We start from the raw sequence: 17,692 nt of genomic DNA on the forward strand, positions 1-17,692 counted from the left end.
CTGAGATGACAGCACTCAACCAGACCATGACTGTGTTTTTAGTGCAGCATGAGGTCTCGTGTAAGGTGTCCTTGCTTGCATGCAAATAAAATGTTGATGACGTGGAGTTGGTGGCTGCACATTTATTGGTGATAAAAGGGCAGGATTTAGGGAGGAGGTGTCGTATACTTGCAGCTTCGTGGCAGTGGCAGAATTTTGGGACAGCTGAACAAGACTGGGGCTGCTGGGAGCTGAGGCTTTGTACTGGGAATGTGTCAGACAAGCAATACTGGAAGCTCTCAGTTTCCATCCAGGGAAAGTGAATTCCCCACCCCAGACCCACAGACCCCCATTGCAAACCTTCTGCACACAGCTGTGCATGCGTAGAGAGGAAGTCTTGCTTCAATTTCTACAGCGTAGGGCACTCCATTGATAATTGCTCTACCACTGTTATGAGCCCAATGCAGCAGGGCTCAGCAGCCCTGGTGGGACCAAGACCCCAGGGATCATCAAGCACGAATGAGAGTGGGGAGCACACACACACTGGGACTGCTGTCGTACTTTTATGTCTAAGAAATGTCTGTCCTGGAGTGCCATCTCGTGGCTGTGGTTCCAAAAATGTATTTCTGTGCATAGGGGAAGGGTGGAAATAAGCGGTGCCAAAAGGATGCCCCAAGGCTTGCTAGGAAATTTTGCATGGAAGGAAGGAGGAGATGGTCCTAGCTGAAAAATATGTCAACCCTCCCTATGAGCATTGAAAGCTCAACGCTTTCTGCTATGAAATAAAAAGAGAAATGTGGTAAAACTGCTGGAAAGGAGCTGGGGGTTTCTCAGAGTGCTGCTGCCCCTGCAGATGCCTGGTGTGAAGAAGATGTGGTTGTAGGAAGTCCACCCGTCCGACCAGAAGCTCTGCAGCAGAGCAGAATCTGGGTTGGTTGGGTGTAGAATCTCAGCTAGGGGGAAAATCCCAGCACGTTTTACATCAGACTGGGAATGAGAATAAATAAAGAAATAATCTTTCAGCACTCCTTTCTGAATGAAACTGCAAACCAGAGATTGCTGGCACGTTGCACAGTGATGACGCCGACCCTTTAGGAGATGAGACACCGAGTAGAACAGATGTGGGATACAAAGCGGATGCGTCGACACTGCATGAGAAGCTGCGATTTTAATGTAGGCAGAAACATCAAAAAGAGCCAACCGAAACAGAGAAGTTGGAACAAAATGTTTTTGTCAGAAGAAAACCTGCTGGCATTAGAGAGAACAGCATAATGATCTGTTTCTGTTTCTCCCCTTCAGAAGTGCCTATGGAAATCTGCACGTTTTCGAAAGCCAGAAGTGCCTTTTACAATGCAGAGCCAAGCTGTCAGGAAACGTCAGCCCTCATTACTCTGTGCTCCATTTGCAGCAACATAAGTGACAATAAAAGCTACAAGGTCACGGAGATTGGTCCCGAAGGGCGTTCGTGCACCAGATAACCCACAAGTCGAATGTTTGTTTGCATTAAAAGTCCCCCCTGCCCTTCTCAGAGCTCAGCTGGTCCACCAGAACCCCTATGGGCACTGAGCCATGGCCCTTCCTTGGCAGCTGTACAGCTGCATCCCAGCCTCATCCCTCTCCTTCTAAATCCCTGCACCCACTGGCTCGGTCCCATCCATCATCGTCCACCCTGCTGTGCCACCAGCACAGACCAGGGAACTGAATCTGCAGAGGGAACATTGATAATGCGCTGAGAAGAGCAGGGAGATGAGGCTAGCTCTGCCCCTGGGAAGCTGGGTGGCACCAGAGAAAGCATTTCTTGTATTTTTTCCCCTTTTTGCCTCTCAGCAAATGGGGAAAATCTCCATGCATGGGGGAACTGTGCTCTGATGCTGTGGTCAGGAAAGATGAATGTCAAACAGATGAGCATCAAGTAATAAAAAGCAGACCGAGGGGCAGGGAAGAGAGATAAGAAAGATGGTATTTATTTGAACAGCCACGGGAAATCAAAGATTGAAAAACGTCTAGAAAAAAAAATAATAAATAAAAGCAGCAGCACATTTGGTTTAAAATGAAATAAAATAAAAACAACAACAAAACAGCTTGCAGATGTTGCATGCCTTATCCAGCCCACCCCACCTGACAGCGCTCAGCTCTGCCATGGAAACAAGCATCACTTTTTGGCCTTGTCTCGAGGGTAACCCCCATTGGTCTTATTGAGAGACTCCATGCTGTCGTTGCCTGTCACCACACTGTTGAGTATCCTCTCCACCTCCCCGGGCAGAATTTGCTTCTCTTCATTCTCTGTCTCCCTGTGGTAGAAATAGTTAAAGTTTGAGACGATGACGGGGACGGGCAGGGCGATGGTCAGCACACCTGCAATAGCACACAGGGTGCCCACGATCTTCCCACCCAAGGTGGTGGGGCACATGTCTCCATAGCCAACGGTCGTCATCGTGACCACAGCCCACCAGAAGCCGTCGGGGATGCTGGAGAAATGGGACTGCGGCTCGTCCACTTCTGCAAAATAGATGGCGCTGGAGAAGAGGATGACGCCGATGAAGAGGAAGAAGATGAGCAAGCCCAGCTCCCGCATGCTGGCCTTGAGGGTCTGCCCCAGGATCTGCAGCCCCTTGGAGTGCCGGGACAGCTTGAAGATCCGGAAGACCCGCACCAAGCGGATGATCCGTAGGATGGCCAAGGACATGTTCTGCTGCCCGTTGAGTTCGCTCTGCTGGATCAGCTCAGTGGTGAGCGTCACGAAGTAGGGGATGATGGACACGATGTCAATGATGTTCATGATGTTCTTGAAGAACTCGGTCTTGCTCGGGCAAACGATGAATCGGACGAACAGCTCGAAGGAGAACCAGATGATGCAGGCAGTCTCTATGACAAAGAAAGGGTCTGTGAAGGTGCTGTGGGCCAGCAAGGTGTCCGTCGTATTCTTAGAAAGCTCCTGGGTGGACTTATACTCCCTTTCCTCTCTGAACTCTGGCAAGGTCTCCATGCAGAAGATGATGATGGAGATGACAATGACCAGGACAGAGACCAAAGCTACACCTCTGGCCGCGCTGGAGCTTTCGGGGTACTCAAAGAGCAGCCAGAATTGCCTATGAAAGTCATTGGTTGGTAAGAGGGTCTCAGGGTCCTTGATAAACCCTTCATCCTCCCTGAACTGGTCCATGGCTTCGTCACCCAGCTCATAGAAGGTGATTTCATCAGCAAAGACATCTATGGGTACGTTGGCCGGACGCCGGATTTTCCCACCGGATTGGTAATAGTACAGGATCCCATCAAAACTGGGCCTGTTCCTATCGAAGAAATATTCATTCCTCATGGAGTCAAAGTACCGCATCCTCTTCTCTGGGTCACCGAGCAAGGTCTCCGGGAACTGGTTGAGGGTCTTGAGCCGTGTCTCAAACCTCAGCCCAGCGATGTTGATGATGACTCGCTGGTCCCCCTCCTCCATCCCCACCCGCTCCCCCACCAGGTGCTCGCTGAACTCAGCAGAGAACCTGGAGAAAATGGTCTCATTGTTGGCGTTTTCACTGTTGATGAGGATTCTCCAGTTGGAGAGGAGGTTGGCGCAGCTGGGATGGCCTTTCCGCGACTGGCTGGCAGGGCTGAGGTCGTTTGAATAACAGGGATCCTCCACGATCTGATCAGCGTTGTCAAAACTGACTAGTGCCACCTCCATCTCCTTCCAACTGGACACGTCCATCATACACTAATCAGATTAGCAGCATAAATCCCCGGGTCGAATGCCGGCAGCTTGCTTCTTTCCCACGCTATGAGAATCTGCAAGCAAACAGGGAGACAGATGAACTGTGCATGTGGCTCACTTTGCTTGACCGAAGGGAATGAAACAAACCTGAGGTCAGAAAGCCCTTGAGTGTCTTAAAACACTCCTTAATTTCATCTGCATTGTAGTTCCAGTGTATTTTATCAGATCCTGTGGGCCCTGTCGGCACAGCTTCATTGTCATCACTAAACCTCTCAATTTCTATAGCACTCAAGGACAGAAGGTCAAGCAGCAGCATCAGGTGGGGAAGGATCCAGGTTTTGCCCATCCATCCCAAGCTTTGTTTGTTACAGCCTTGCTCCAGCTGGGAGTAAGACTGGTCAAACTGGAGGTGCTGGCTGACCTGGCATATGGGAATCAGTTCCCAAAGCAGAGGTCAGGAGAGGTTCTGAGCAGTGCCAACCATGAGGAAGGCAGGATGGGAGGAGAAGGAAGCATCTGTGAGCCTCGGAGAACTCCTCTGTTCTGCATGAGGAGGGGCATGAACTGGGACTCCTTGTATCGATCCAGCACTCGGGTGGGTGGTGACCCAACTTGAGGTTAACAGAGAGAAATCCTGGGAATATTTACACCCAAAATGCATTCATCCTGGCCCCTCCACCCATTTATTTTCCCCTCCTTCCCTCCTTCAGCTCTCTCCCCTCCAAATGTGTTTTCCAGTCATACAGACGAGAGGTGCTGCTCCATTTTCCACACGCTCACTAATCACCAAGGACACACTGGCTTTCTTACCCAGCAAAGTTCAGCAAGAGGGACTGAAAAGCCCAAATGCCCTCAATTGCCAGGAATAGCAGTGCAATCCAGGCCACGTCCGCATGGGGACCAGTCCTGCACTGGGGCTGTGAGCACACAGTTGTGCCTGAACCACCTGACCGAGCCTGAGCCACTGGGGCTCCAAATTGTTCCCCACGCTTCCCTTAGGACAGGACTCATCTGCCCAGGCTGGGACAAGCTGGAAAAACAAATCTGCTGGAGGAGATGTTAGCATTCTAGTTAGCTACCAATCCTCCTTCTGAGCATTGCAAGCTCAAAAGCAGAGCTTCGTACAGGAGCCGGTGGTGTCCAGCTCTCTTTGCTTGAATGAAAAACACAGAGCAGGGCTGCTGGTAGGTATCTCCCTGCAGCTTTGCTTTTGTACCCATTTTCTTACATGGAGACACTGAGAGAGGAGCATTCGGGGCAAGGCAGCTGAAAATAGAGCTAGGAGAAGCAGCAATGTGTTTCAGACCTGGGGCAAAGATGAGCAGCCCCAGAACTGAGTCCTTGAGCCCAGGGATGGAGTTGGCCAGGGTTAAGGTGAACCCAAGGTGCTGCAGCTCTCCATGGGTTCAGCTCACACCCGAGGTTTCAGCAGCTCAAAGCTGCTGTGAGCGAGGCAAGATGCAGCTTTGGGGCAGCCCACATCTCTGTGTCCACACAGCATCAGCAGCCAGGCTGGGAGGAAGGATGCTGAGAGCAACCCAGCCTGAACAAGGCTCATTTGGAGGGAGAAAAAGGCACAGAGAAGACGAGGAGAGCTGATCTCACATTCATGGCACCTCACCCCTGCTGCAGGCTAGGAGGGAACCTGTGCCCTGGAGCCTCACTCAGCATCCAAGAAACCTTAGGGCAGCTTAAGCTGATTGTGAAACTGCATCTGAAGTCAATACCGTGAGATGATCTTGGCTTTAGAAAGCATTAAGGGTGTTTAACTCCTAACAGCGTGCAAGAAGACTTCCAAGCCCTTGCTTCTTCAGCCTAAGACTTTGAGGAGGTTGTGATACTTCAGGATCTGGCTCTGCTCTGGAGCCCATGTGCAGATCACACTGAGCCCTGGCACCATCTCTCAGGGCAAAACAAAGGCAAAGAGCAGGAATGGCACTTCTTAGCTCCCTTCCATGCATTTTAGCCCCATCTGCAGCCATCAGGGACCTGGACAGGCAAAGCAGGGCTGTGACCCTCATCTCAATGCCTTCAGACCCCCAAAGCATGCTGACATCTGCCTGTCCCCACACCCAGAGACCACTGTCCCACCTGTCCCAGAGCCCAGAACACCTTTTCTGTCTCATTTTAAATTTAGACCAAATTAATGGCACTTCCCAAAGGCACAAAGCAATCTCTCCAAGCAAGAACAGAGCCACATGCTTTGCAACACGCGCTCCAGGCTCCAACGAGAAAGTCGTCTCGTTTTTTCCTCCTAAATCACCTAACATCTGCTTCTCAGAATCTGATTAACTAATACGCTTCATCCAAAATCCCTGGCTGGGAAGGGGAAAAAAAAAAGCAGAAAAAAACCCACCAAGACAGAGAAACTGCAAAAGACAAAGGTCATTTGAGAGAGAGCTTGCGTTTTCCCCATCAAACCCTGATGGCAAGTGAGGAAATGGGGCGCGTTGTGTCCACCATCCCCTCTGCAACCACACACCAACATCCCCATCCACGCACATCCCCCAGCTCTGCTCCCATCCCTACTCAGACCTCACACACGTGGGCAAGTGACAGTGTTCTCTGAGGTCCCCATAGAGAAGCAGAGGTGCTGAACTGCCTCCCCCCGCCCCCTCCCCATCACCCCTCTGCTCCATGAGATGTGCAGTGATTTCTCCCATAGCCCCCCCCGCAGCATCACCTACAACTTACCCACGCAGGGCATGGAGGTGCCAGCGCTCTCTGCATCTGGAAGGAGAGTCGTTAAACACACATAGGGACGTGTAGAGGGAAAAAAAAAAGAAAGAAAGAAAAAGGAAAAAAAAAAAAAACCAAAAACCAAACACCAGCCATACCCTTGAAAGGTCCCGTTGGGATAAAGCAGGCAATGTCATTTAGAAGTCTCTCCTCTATTTGGTTCACTGTATAATTGGCAGCCCAGCACGCCAGGGATGGGCTTTGGCAGCATCCGATGTGGTTTGGAGCCTCGGCCCCACCGTTGCCTCGGGGAAAGGCACCTGCTCTGCCCTACAAAGCGCCGGGGGTCCATCAGGAAGGGGGAACAGGGGGCACCCAGGCCCCCCACCTCCTTCCCCCAGCTGCTCGCCGGGGGAGGGACGGTCCCTTCTGCCGGATGCCACCTTTAATCCCCAATAATGCTCCGGATGGTCCAGCGGGGACAGGTCTGGTCGGTGACGTGGTGAGGTCTGAGCCGGTGCCCAGGAGGGAGGCAGAGAGGGGGACGGTGACCGAGCACCGCTGGCACCAGGACAGAGATTTAGAGCAGGTGGTTGGGCTTGTTTAGCATTAATATACACCAACAGCATTAACAAGAAGAGAGGGGGAAAGCCCGAGGGCTGGAGCATCCCCATGTGCCCACCTACCTCTTGCCTGCAGCCATGGATGCAGTGGGCTCCTTTACAGGAGGGCTGCAGTGCCACCACCATGTGGGACACCCCGACCCCCCCCGACGTGACAAGGAGCAGCCTGCACAACCCCACAAGGCACTGACAGGGACAACGCAGGGAAGGGACAAGGAGAGCCATCAAATTGTCACCCCAAGAAGTGAGAAAGGAACGACCCCATGGGATGTCACTGTGAGTCACCAAAAGGAACTGAGATTTTTCTTCTCTTCTCCTGACCCCACCTCATCCTTGCTGGGTGACTCTGCGCAGGGCCACCTTCACACCAGTGATCCCACATCTTCCTCTTCCCCAGACCTCTGTGTTTGGACACATTCCTGCCCGTGTGCCACAGCCTCAGCTCCTGCACAGCACTGCTCCCTTGTTCCCGTGGGACCTGATCACCTCCACCTCCCCCACCTCTCTGCTCTGTCCTCAAAGCCATTTTCCACTTGTGATGTTAATGAGCACATTAAAACACAGCATCCCATAGAAGAGCTCAGCACCCAGGGGTTGGGGCATCTTCAGCTGAAATCTGGGCATCTGCACCTACAGCCAGCGATGGAAACGGGCCATAGCATCTCGCAGACTTCAGGGTCGGTTTGTCATGTTCCACATCCCCTTCTGCACCCCTAAAGTCCCTCCACACTGGGGATCCATCAGCAGAAAGGAGTTTAACCAAACTGTGCTCAGTTGAGGGGACTTGGGTTGTGTCAGGATTTCCCCACCCCCAGCCAGGTGCCCCCATCCTCCTCCCACGCCTCCGGCCCACTAATCCCACCAGCAGCAGCTCCTGGCATCTGCTGGGATTTATCCTTTAGGACAGTGTTGCTTCTGAGGGCGTCCTGCAGCCAGGGCAGGCGTCCAGAGAGCGTGGCTGCAGAGCTCTGCACACGCAGCTCTGCTGCAGGAGGGCAGGACAGACCTGCAGGGGGACTTTGCTGGACTGTTCCCAGCTTTTGAACAAAGTGATGCTTGCACAGACCTCTGCAAGCTGCTGTGCTCCGCTCTGCACCAGCCAGACCCAAGCTCCAGCTCACAGACCAAATTAGTGCAGTAATTAGCCCCTGCTAGTTTTCCTCATTTTTAGCGGAACTAATTAGCTGGGGTGCAGCGCTAATTGCAGCTCCTGGGTTGGGCTGGGCTGACTCTGTGGCATCTTCAGGACATATCAGGGTGACTTTTCCATATACCTCAGCACTGTGTGATGTGCCCCTAAATCAGAAGTGCCCCCAAACCAGCACCAGGGCAAAATGTGGGGAAGGGAAGAACATGGGAGGCTTGGAATTGAGAACATGGAATTCACAGAGAGCACAACACAAACCTTCACTCCTTGATGTTCTGACTCCAGCACTGAGGCTAATGAACCAATGATACTTAAAGGAGCTACAGAACACCCTGGCACCAGTGAACATAAAGTCCCACCTGTGACACCCACATGCACAGAGAAACCTTTGCTTTTGAAAGGAGAGGTTAAGATGAGCCCTGACATTTAAACCCTTTAATTAATTGCACCATCAAAGAAATGCTTGGGCTGAACTTGCAGCCACCAAATTCTGAGCCCCAGCCTCCTCTGTGCCTCAGTTTCCCCACCCACAACAGCACCACATGCTGCATAGCAGCCCCACATTGAAGGATGCACAGGAGGAAACTTGCAGGCTGGATTCCTGGTGCAGGATGCAAGCGTCCCTCACTGCCAGCATGCCCAGCCAGCCTCCCTCTGTACATCCCCCCCTTCTGATTTTTCCATATATATATATATATAGGATATATATATGGAATATATATATATATAAACCAGATTACCAGAAGGCCCAGAACGTACAGTCCACACCATGAGACAGATGAAACCTTTCTGATACCCAGCCCAAATTAATCAGCTACGGATTAACCGGGTCAGGAAGCAATTTAATAACGAGTGGGGCTGAGCACAGCCATCCCTGCACGGAGGGAACCAAGTGCTCCCCATCACAGGTGCTCAATTCAAAGCTGCTGCAAAGCCAGCCCGACAGCAGGAAAAGACAGATGGGGCAAAAATGAGCTCTGCAGCAAGGCAGGCTGCAATCACCTGGGTCTGATCCAAGCCCTCCCCACCTTCCCCACACCCAGCATGGGAGTTTTTAGCCTGATTCAGAAGAACAGAAAAGGGTTTAAACGGGCGTTCAGCAGGAGGCACGCCTCGGCGCCTCGCGGCGCTGCTGAATGGGCTGATGGAGGTAACGCGATCGAGGAGAGTCGATGGCGAATCGATGGCAAAGTTTCCCCCATCTGCCCCAAAGTGCTGTGGGTTTGGCCAAGCCTGGGGTGCAGCACTGCGACCTCCTCCTGTTCTTAGGGATGAGCAGCGTCCTGAGCCCACTGCCATCAGCACTAACCCTCCTGGGAGGCTGCGGCCGAAGCCAAAAGTGGATGGATGGTATAAATGGAAAGCAATAGGAAGCCACTAAGTGGGTCACGCTGATACCTGCATCGATCCCGAGCTTTGCAGCAGTGGCAGCAGGAGGAGGAGGGGCAGGGGTTGGGGTCGTTTGGGTTGGCAGCACCGCATGCTTTGCCGGAGAGCAGCGCAGCTGACCCAGGGCGGTCATCCCAGTCCTGCAGCCCCATCCAGGGAAGGACATTGTAATTTGGATGCAGCAAGAACAGAATTAAGGTTTAAAGGGACTGAGATCGTCAATGGGACCCTGTGGCTCCTGACGCTCCCAGCACACCCTCAGCATCCCAGAGCAACCCTCAGATTCTCCAGCTTTTCTCCAAGGACAAACTCAACTTGATCACCATCACCCCAAAACCACCCAAAAGGAGAACAGCGAACCCCCCAGACCCACCTAATAACCCCTCCTCCTCCCTCCCTCCCCACCCCAGCCTTTTAACCCACTGCAAAGAGGAAGGGAGCAACAAACCCAGCTTCTGCATCATCTTCATCCTGCCCCAGGCTCCTGGTCCTACTGCCTCCTCTGCCTCTCCCAGCTCCTGGCTGTGGGATGCTCATACCCGTCCTGCACTGGGCAGAAAGGCGATGCCAGTGCCCACGTGAGCCCGGTGGGACTCCTTGCCCTCATTCTCCTTGTGCCTGAAATGGGATTTTGCTCCCTTGCTGGGTTCTGCTTACTCCCAGCCTGCCATCTCTGTGGCTGCCAATGCGTGCCTTTGCTTTCCGAGCAAGGGTGAGGAAGGAGCAGCACTAAGAAGAACATGGGGGGAAGCCCAAATGTGCCCCTTTCTGCCCCCCCCTCCCCCCCCCCCCCTTTCCCCCCAGTGCTGCTCAGGGGGCTGTTTTGCCAAATGCAGCTGGGGCAGTGCTGCTTTGACATAGGCTGAATCCATTTACCCCTGCTTGGACCCTCCCATGCTCCTACCACCAGCACAGCTCTGGTTTGGCATCCCTCAGCCATGGGTACCATTGAGCACTTCCTCATACACAGCAGAGCCCTGACTCTGCCCCAGTGCAAGAAAAACCCCTCCATTACTGGGAACCCACATTTGCTTTTGGCTCCTAATCTGCTGAAGCTCTGTATCCATTTGTGCTTTTCAATTGGATTTCTTGCTGTTTGTTTTACCCACTCCCCCATGGGTCAGGCAGTGGGGTCACCTTGCCTGTATCTGGACATGGACAAAAACAGCCCCATCCCAGTGCAGAACAGAGGCTGTAGGATGTGGCTCCTGGGTCCATACCAAGGACGGTGAGCATCCCCTATTGCCTTCTATGCAGACTTCTGAGCTGCTGCTGCCCCAGACCCCTGCCTGCATTGCCTGCAGACACAACCACTATTTGGGGGGTTTTGGAAAACCAGCCCTGGAAAATCTCCCTTCAGTTTGTAGGGAAAAGGGGATGTCAGAGTGATAAGCAGCCTTTGGGATCCTGTGCCAAATCAGAGCTGGCTTTTGCCTCAGAGCAATTTCTCAATCTCCTCCCCATGACCTTTGGAAAAGCAAACAGCCAAACCCAGCACTGTTCCCTGACGTGGCCACCAAGTCCTGGGAGCTGGGAGCCCATCACAGTGAGGGCTGAACTCCATCTCCCACGTGGAGTGGGAATCACCCACTGGACACAGACTGCAGCAGTTCACTTTGATTTTTGGCAGTCTGACATAGGAAGGAGATCAGATCTTAGGGAGATTTTTGTTGAGAAAGCCAAGAAGAAAAACAGACACAAAGTGTAGGAAAGCCCCCACATCTGACATGTCAGGAGATGCCCAAAGAAAAATACATCCCTGCAAGCTGGGGTGATGCTCCATCCCACCAACCTGAGACCACATCCACCAGAATCAGAAGTGCTATCGACTCAGAATTACACAAATCCTTCCCAAATTCTCTGCATCACTGGGTAAACGCTGTACAACCCCACGTGGCTCACTGGAATCCTCATGCTTGGTCACTCAGAGTCTTCTAAAGCATCCCTTTATTTCTAGGCGAGATCAAGCCAAGATAAAAACATCCCATTCTCTCTCTTTCTCCTTACTGCAGAGTGAATCTGATGTAATCTGCTCCGCATTTAATCCATCCTGCCCCTTTTTCAGGTTAAACCAACTGCCTGGCAGCAATAGAGCTCAGCCTGCCAGAAATGCCAGTGAATTATTTTGCCCCACTCCTTACGGTTTAGCGCGAGCAAACTGCATGCAACGAATATTTCCTCATGCCTTCAGTGCTTCTTTCTGCAATAAAGCAGATTGCAACAGCCGATCATTTTCTAATGGAAGACCTGCAAAGCATTCAAAGCCATTAAAAAGATCACAGCCAAGAGTAACTACTTTATTTAAGTCCTGGAAAAGGAGCAAAGGCTGTAAATGCAGAAAGCACAGAGCGTATCTGCTTGGCTCAGGCAGGAACCCAAGAGCATCCAGAACTCCTGTATCAGCACAGCTGGTGAACAGCCATGAGCCAAGCACCATTTTAACAGGAGATAAACGGGAACCTTGTCAACCAGGTGGTTCCTCCCCACCCTACTGGGGATGAAATGACATTAAGAGTGGCTTAATAGAAGTGGGAACATCCCACAGGTGTTGGGCTCTGGTGTATTTTCACGGTATCGTTAACACCACACAAAATTTTACCGGTGCAATAAAGGTAATTAACAGCACTCACTCACCTGCAGCCAGGATCAGGCAGCCGAAATGACAGCTCTTCTTCCAGCAGTAGGAGATCCTTTGGGTGGGTACGGATGTGTTGGTGTCTGCGCGGCTCTGACAAGCAGGTAAGGATTAGAAAGAGTTTGTCTCAGGAAAGACTCAGATTCAGAAATCCTATACCCTCGTGAAACCTTATCTTGCCTTGCTGTCCTTGGTTTTAAAGGAAACATAGGGAAGAAACACGGCGCTGCAAGCAGAGCTGTGCTGACTGCACTGACGCAACTCCAGGGTGCAAAGAAACCAAAACTCTTCTGCAACCAACCCTGAGAGGGGAGCAGCCCTGAAAGGAGAGCACCCATGAGCTCAGCACCCAAAGGACAGCTTCAGAATGCGAGAGCAGAGCTGCCCCCATCACCACTCCATGGACATCAAACACACAGCATAAGGGAATCCCCTCACCTCTTCCCAAGGGATGCCAGGTGAATATACTGAGGACCAGTCGACTTGTGGCACTTCCACATCTGGGGGCCTTTCGGAGGGGTTCCCAGGAGGTGTTGAACATTTCTCAATGCAAGAAAACACAAAAATCAGTCACACACTGAGCTCTGAGTGGCAGCATCCAGCAGTAGTGGGGAGGAGGTGAGGCAACCCAGGGTCACAGAAGGGTGTCCCCATTAGGAAGAGCCCACCTTGTTCCCTGAACCACCAAGGAAGACCAAGGAAATAGGAGCTGCTCAGATGGGGTCCTTTCAACACTGCTGCATGGTGTCTTGGTCACTACCCTAAAAATATGCCTCCAAGTGCTTCTGACTCCCTAGAATACATGGGATGGGTTGTGCCTCTCTCTTGTACAACATGCGGAGAGGAGGATGGGAGGAAGGCACACATTGGATTCCCAGCAGGATAACCATGACTTTGCTGAGATGAATTGGGTCTTCTCCACCTCCCCTTGCTGCATTCAGCTGATGTGCTTCCTGTTATCAAACATCACCCCCAGTCCTGCAGTAACCACGACTGGCAAGAGGTGGAAGGGAAGCTCCATTGCTCACCCAAGTCATCAGCTTGGCCGTTCCCCTTTCACCAGGCAGACCCAAAGCATTTAGGCACCATCCAAAGCAAAGCATGCCTGGTGCCCCTAGGAGGCATTCCCACCTCACAGGTACTTCCCAGAGGTTATAATTACAGCGCAGTAATGGGGGGGAATCACATTAATTACTTGCTCAGCTGAATGGTGATAACGAAGGCACGGTGCCGGGTGAGGGACATATCAAGAATCATGTTAGCATGGCAAGTGGCACAGGAACACCCAGAAAGGGTGATGCTCTGCAGAAAGGCCTGAAGTTGTTACAAGAACGTTGGGAGACTTGATACAAAAGGCCAGCTTATTAATAGCTAATAGGCAAATAAATTATGTACCCACTCGGGTGGATTGTGTTTCTCCCTCCTTCCTGCACTCTGCTGTCTCCATCACCACCTTGGTCTCTGTCCCACATGGTTCTTTCTTCTTTATTTTCATGCTTTGTATGACACAAGGACTGACTCGTATTTGCTCAAAACTTCAAAGCTCATTCCAGCTTCTCCCAAGGTTTTGGTCGCCTGCACCTTTCCAGACCACAACAGGTATCACCAACCCTGCTGACATCCCCTGTATCAGACATCCCCAACACCCCAGGGCTGCTCCTGCTCATGGGGACCCACTGAGGCCCTGGAAACACCAAGCCTGAAAGAAGAGCTCTGGGCAGCAAAACAAAAGCTTTCTTTGGACCTGTTTTCAGAATGCAGCCCAGCCTGCTTGCCATCTGCCCAGCACCAGCAGGAGCAGCCTGAGTCCATCCATGCCTGCAGCCAAGTGCCAACAGCTCTGCACCCTGCACGCTCCAATGGGCCCCTGGCAGGCAGTAAGGTGAGGGCAAGGCTAGGCCATGGTGCAGGGGAAGAAAAGGGGCATGCACCTTTGTCACAGATCCTAGCATCCCCAGAACCCCAAGCAGGATGTTGGAAAGCTTAGCCAAAAGTAGTTAAAGCAGGTTTGCTTTGTGTTGCCTGCTTTAGTCCACCGCATTTCCCTTCTGGTTTGTGTGCAGCGTGCTGTTGCCTGTCTGATGGTGCAATTACTATCATTCCTCCTCCCTTCTTGAGCTGGGAACATAATATCATAGAATCACAGATCATCCCCAGTTGGAATGGACCCACACAGATCACTGAGTTCAACCCCCAGCTCCACACAGCACCATCCAGCCCCAAACCCTATGGCTCAGAGTGATGTCAAAACACTCCTTGAGCTCTGGGAGTTCATTGCTGTGCCCACTGCCCTCAGGCAAGATGGATGCTCCTATAGAAGAACCTTTCACTAGAGGATCGAGCTCCCCCAACACATCACTGTGCATTGCAGCTTTCCTGGTGGCAACACAAAGCCACGTTCCCTGGGTAAGGCGAGGATCTGGGCCACATCCATAGCAAATTCCATCCCCAGTCTGGGGTGAGGAGCATTCAGAGCAGAGCTGGGAGCAGAGCACAGTCCCTGTCCCAGCTCCTCACCCCCAGGACAGCATCACCCAGCACTGAGCCCAATGCTGTCCCTTCTCTAATATTTCCTGATCGCTTTCTCTGCCTGCTCTGATCTCAGAGGCCACGCTATGCTATCCCTCTGCCTGGGCAGCATTTGGCAATCTGATCACCGCCTCCTCCTCACTAATCACCCCGGATCCCGCTCTGACCCCGATGATGTTCCACCCTCTGGTTCTTCATTGCCCAATTTGACACTGCTCCATCCACAGCCAAGCTCCTGTTCGCCGCCTGTTACCTTCCCCTTGTGTTTGCATAACCCCAACTCACGTCACAGCAGCTCCCAGCCACCAAAATCCAGCTATTCTGTATCAGTAATGGGAAACTCTCAGCACTGCCTCTGACCTGAGCACACATCTCTTCCTCCCTGGGGAGAGAGCATCTTCTCACTGCCACCCACGAAGGAGGAGGACATGGCAGCATCCATCTTCAGCCCTCAGCAAACCCCCACATCTCCCTTCCCCATGGAGGCACCGTTGCTGGACTGTTTTGTGCTGAACAAAGGCCAAGGAATCAGCAGCAAAGGGAGAAGTTTCACTTACTTTGTTTCTACTGCTGGACCAGAGCAGGGATGTTGATGTGATCGTCTCATCCATGGGAAATTTTAGAACCTCATAAGCAAAGGAGAAGGAAGTAGTTTCTTTTCAGAAAATCAGGAGACCCAGCTGGAAAAATCAAAGGCAATGGTGGTGAAAAGGGAGGTGGTAAAGCAATCGGTGGCCCTGCAAACAAAGGAGAGATGGAGGAGCATGGGGAAAAGTCTGGACTGGAGTTGCCTTGTGTAGCCTCAAAACACCATCCAAGGAAAACTTATAAATGGGGAAACTGAGCCACAGAGCTGCAAAATCAGCACTTTGCAGAGAGCAAGAGAGGTGCAGGCCTGCTCCCTCCATCCCTCTGCCAACACACAGACAGCAAACTGGGGGAGCAGTTCCCCATTGGAGTCACTGCTGCAGTCAGCTCCCAGAAGCAGAAAAGGCAACAAATACATCCTACCACCTCCCAGTGCTGGAGAAGTGACATAAAAATATGCATTCATATCTGTATCTGTTTTGCAAGGGGAAAAGCAAGGAACTTCAGCAAAGCCCGCCTTCAGACCCCAAAAGCCAAAGCAGCACAGGGGCTTGGGCATCGATGGGTCATTCATTGGAGATCTATACCTGCCTGGCTTGCCCTCTTCAGTTTGGATAGTTACCGGCTTTGCACTCTTGTTAGGGAAGGACTCATTCAGTGCTGAGTGCTGCTGGCACTTTGCATGGCTTTATCCCCCCCTTAAAGGGGAATTCGCGCCCCTCCTGGAGGAGCTTTAGCAAAAAGCAAAGAGAAACAGATCAATCTCTCTTACATCCAGAATGAAATCCAACAGCGCCCCTCTCTGGGGGATGGAAATACAGCAGCTTAGCCCAAAACGGTTCATTTTCACAGCGTTGCTTCTCTAAGGGAAAGCAGAACACATTTTCTCTACCTGCACATACATAGAGAGATGAAAGGAAATGCAAACGCATGCATCTCCTATAGGTGAAAGCACAGAGGGACAGGTATTGAAGCTGTTTGCTATAGCTCACCACACAGCCTGAGAACTCCCTTATGTGCCAGGCTTGTTTCTTGCTTGTGAATGAGATGCTGAGGATGTGGGCTAAATGCAGAGCTCAGAACACAGCAGGCCATGCCATACACCTGGATCCTTGCCGTGGGGAGGAAGAGAAGGGTGGAAATACAGGAAAGGAGCCCTCCTCTACCAAACCTGTTGGATTCAAACCACTGAGGGAATCGAGCACCAGCTCTCATGAGAGCTGTTTCGTGTTCTGGACACCAAATCTGTATACATTCTACTGAAAGTCATTCATCCTAATGGAGGGCAGCCAGGTGGTACCATACCTGTGGTGCTGCTGACACTGGGAAGCCCCATTCCCCCTCTCCCAGCCCATCCCTCTCACCTGATGCAGAAGCACTCACAGAACTGCTGCCTTCAGAATGGAACAGGCTCAGCAGAGGGCTCCCACAGCCCAAAACCTGCTTACAAGGCATCCACAAGATATCCTCCCTACAGCAGATGGATGGATGACCTGCCACACCATGCATCAGCTTCCTCCAGTGCCTCATGCAGCCAAGAAGTGATGGGAGAAGACCCATCAGGCAAAGCAATGGCATCTTTGCTCTCATTCATCTGATTCTCTGCCTCTTATCCTCTAAACTCGAATTTAAAAAGCTGCCGTGGATCAGCAGCAAGGATAAACCTCAGACCAGGGGTGCTCCTGGAAGTTGAGAGGTGCAAGCGCCTTCTGCAAAACTCACTTTCCCTAGGGCTTAAAAGAAACTGCTACAAAACAACTCTGCAAAACTGGCTGCTGGGAAGCAGAACAAGCCCCAAACCCCCACCTCCAACCCAGATAATTCAGCCCCTCTCTGCTGGCCTCACCACAGAGCACCTGGAGCTGTAACCGCCAGCCCCAGAGCTGACCCCAAGCTGCTTTCCTTCTTCTCAAGCCTCTTTTCAAACCTCAGGCAGGTGGAGCTGCTCACCAGATTATTGGCCTCGTTTCTCGTGTGCCTGAATAACCCACAGCCTTCAAACCACGTGAAGCCCCTGTTTTCCTGCCGACTGGGAGCAGATGTGCTGGCTAGGCTGAAAATCTGGGTGAAAATCTAGGAAATGGGCAGGGGATGGGGAGGAAGAAGTGTTAATGTGGAGCACCTGTGGTGCTGGGTGTTCTGTTAGAGCCCAGCTCTGATGCTGGTTGCAGCATCTTCCCTCCCCTTCCCCTACTAAGGGTGAAAGTGTGCAGTGATGGTAGCAGAGCATCACTGCTTTGTCCCCATCCCTGTGTTCTTCTATGGGCAGCCAAGGTTGGCAATGGAACCTGGGGCAGCTGAGCCCCATCAGGATGCAAGATGTGCTTCCCCTGTACACATCCCAGCTGGCAGTTGGCACCTGGCACACTGAGAGCCTAAGCAGGGGTTGATGTGGGGTTTCCAGAGCCTGGTCTGGGGGT

The 17,692-nt window shown here is 52.0% G+C and overlaps 1 protein-coding gene across 11 annotated transcripts; it reads right to left on the bottom strand.

Annotated features, from left to right (window-relative positions):
- Positions 1 to 1,374: 1,374 nt before the first annotated feature.
- KCNA10 (potassium voltage-gated channel subfamily A member 10) lies at positions 1,375 to 17,324 on the bottom strand. 11 transcript variants are annotated; one of them, XM_048926268.1, is made up of 9 exons: positions 17,223 to 17,296; positions 16,637 to 16,797; positions 16,265 to 16,383; positions 16,045 to 16,134; positions 15,242 to 15,364; positions 12,594 to 12,698; positions 12,155 to 12,248; positions 11,662 to 11,767; positions 1,375 to 3,756 (listed from the first exon to the last, which is right to left on the bottom strand). In XM_048926268.1, the coding sequence occupies exon 9, from the start codon at positions 3,680 to 3,682 to the stop codon at positions 2,132 to 2,134; it is 1,551 nt and encodes a 516-aa protein (XP_048782225.1). In that variant the 5' UTR covers positions 3,683 to 3,756; positions 11,662 to 11,767; positions 12,155 to 12,248; positions 12,594 to 12,698; positions 15,242 to 15,364; positions 16,045 to 16,134; positions 16,265 to 16,383; positions 16,637 to 16,797; positions 17,223 to 17,296; the 3' UTR covers positions 1,375 to 2,131. The 11 variants fall into 11 exon arrangements, 10 of the variants coding, with proteins under 10 accessions (XP_048782225.1, XP_048782227.1, XP_048782228.1 ...); XM_048926270.1 differs by lacking the exon at positions 17,223 to 17,296 and adding an exon at positions 17,119 to 17,155; XM_048926271.1 differs by lacking the exon at positions 17,223 to 17,296 and adding an exon at positions 12,326 to 12,474 and having other exon boundaries at positions 16,637 to 17,101.
- Between the last annotated feature and the right edge of the window lie 368 nt (positions 17,325 to 17,692).

The sequence above is a fragment of the Lagopus muta genome, chromosome 24, assembly GCF_023343835.1.
Source record: "Lagopus muta isolate bLagMut1 chromosome 24, bLagMut1 primary, whole genome shotgun sequence".
Taxonomy (NCBI): Eukaryota; Metazoa; Chordata; class Aves; order Galliformes; family Phasianidae; genus Lagopus; species Lagopus muta.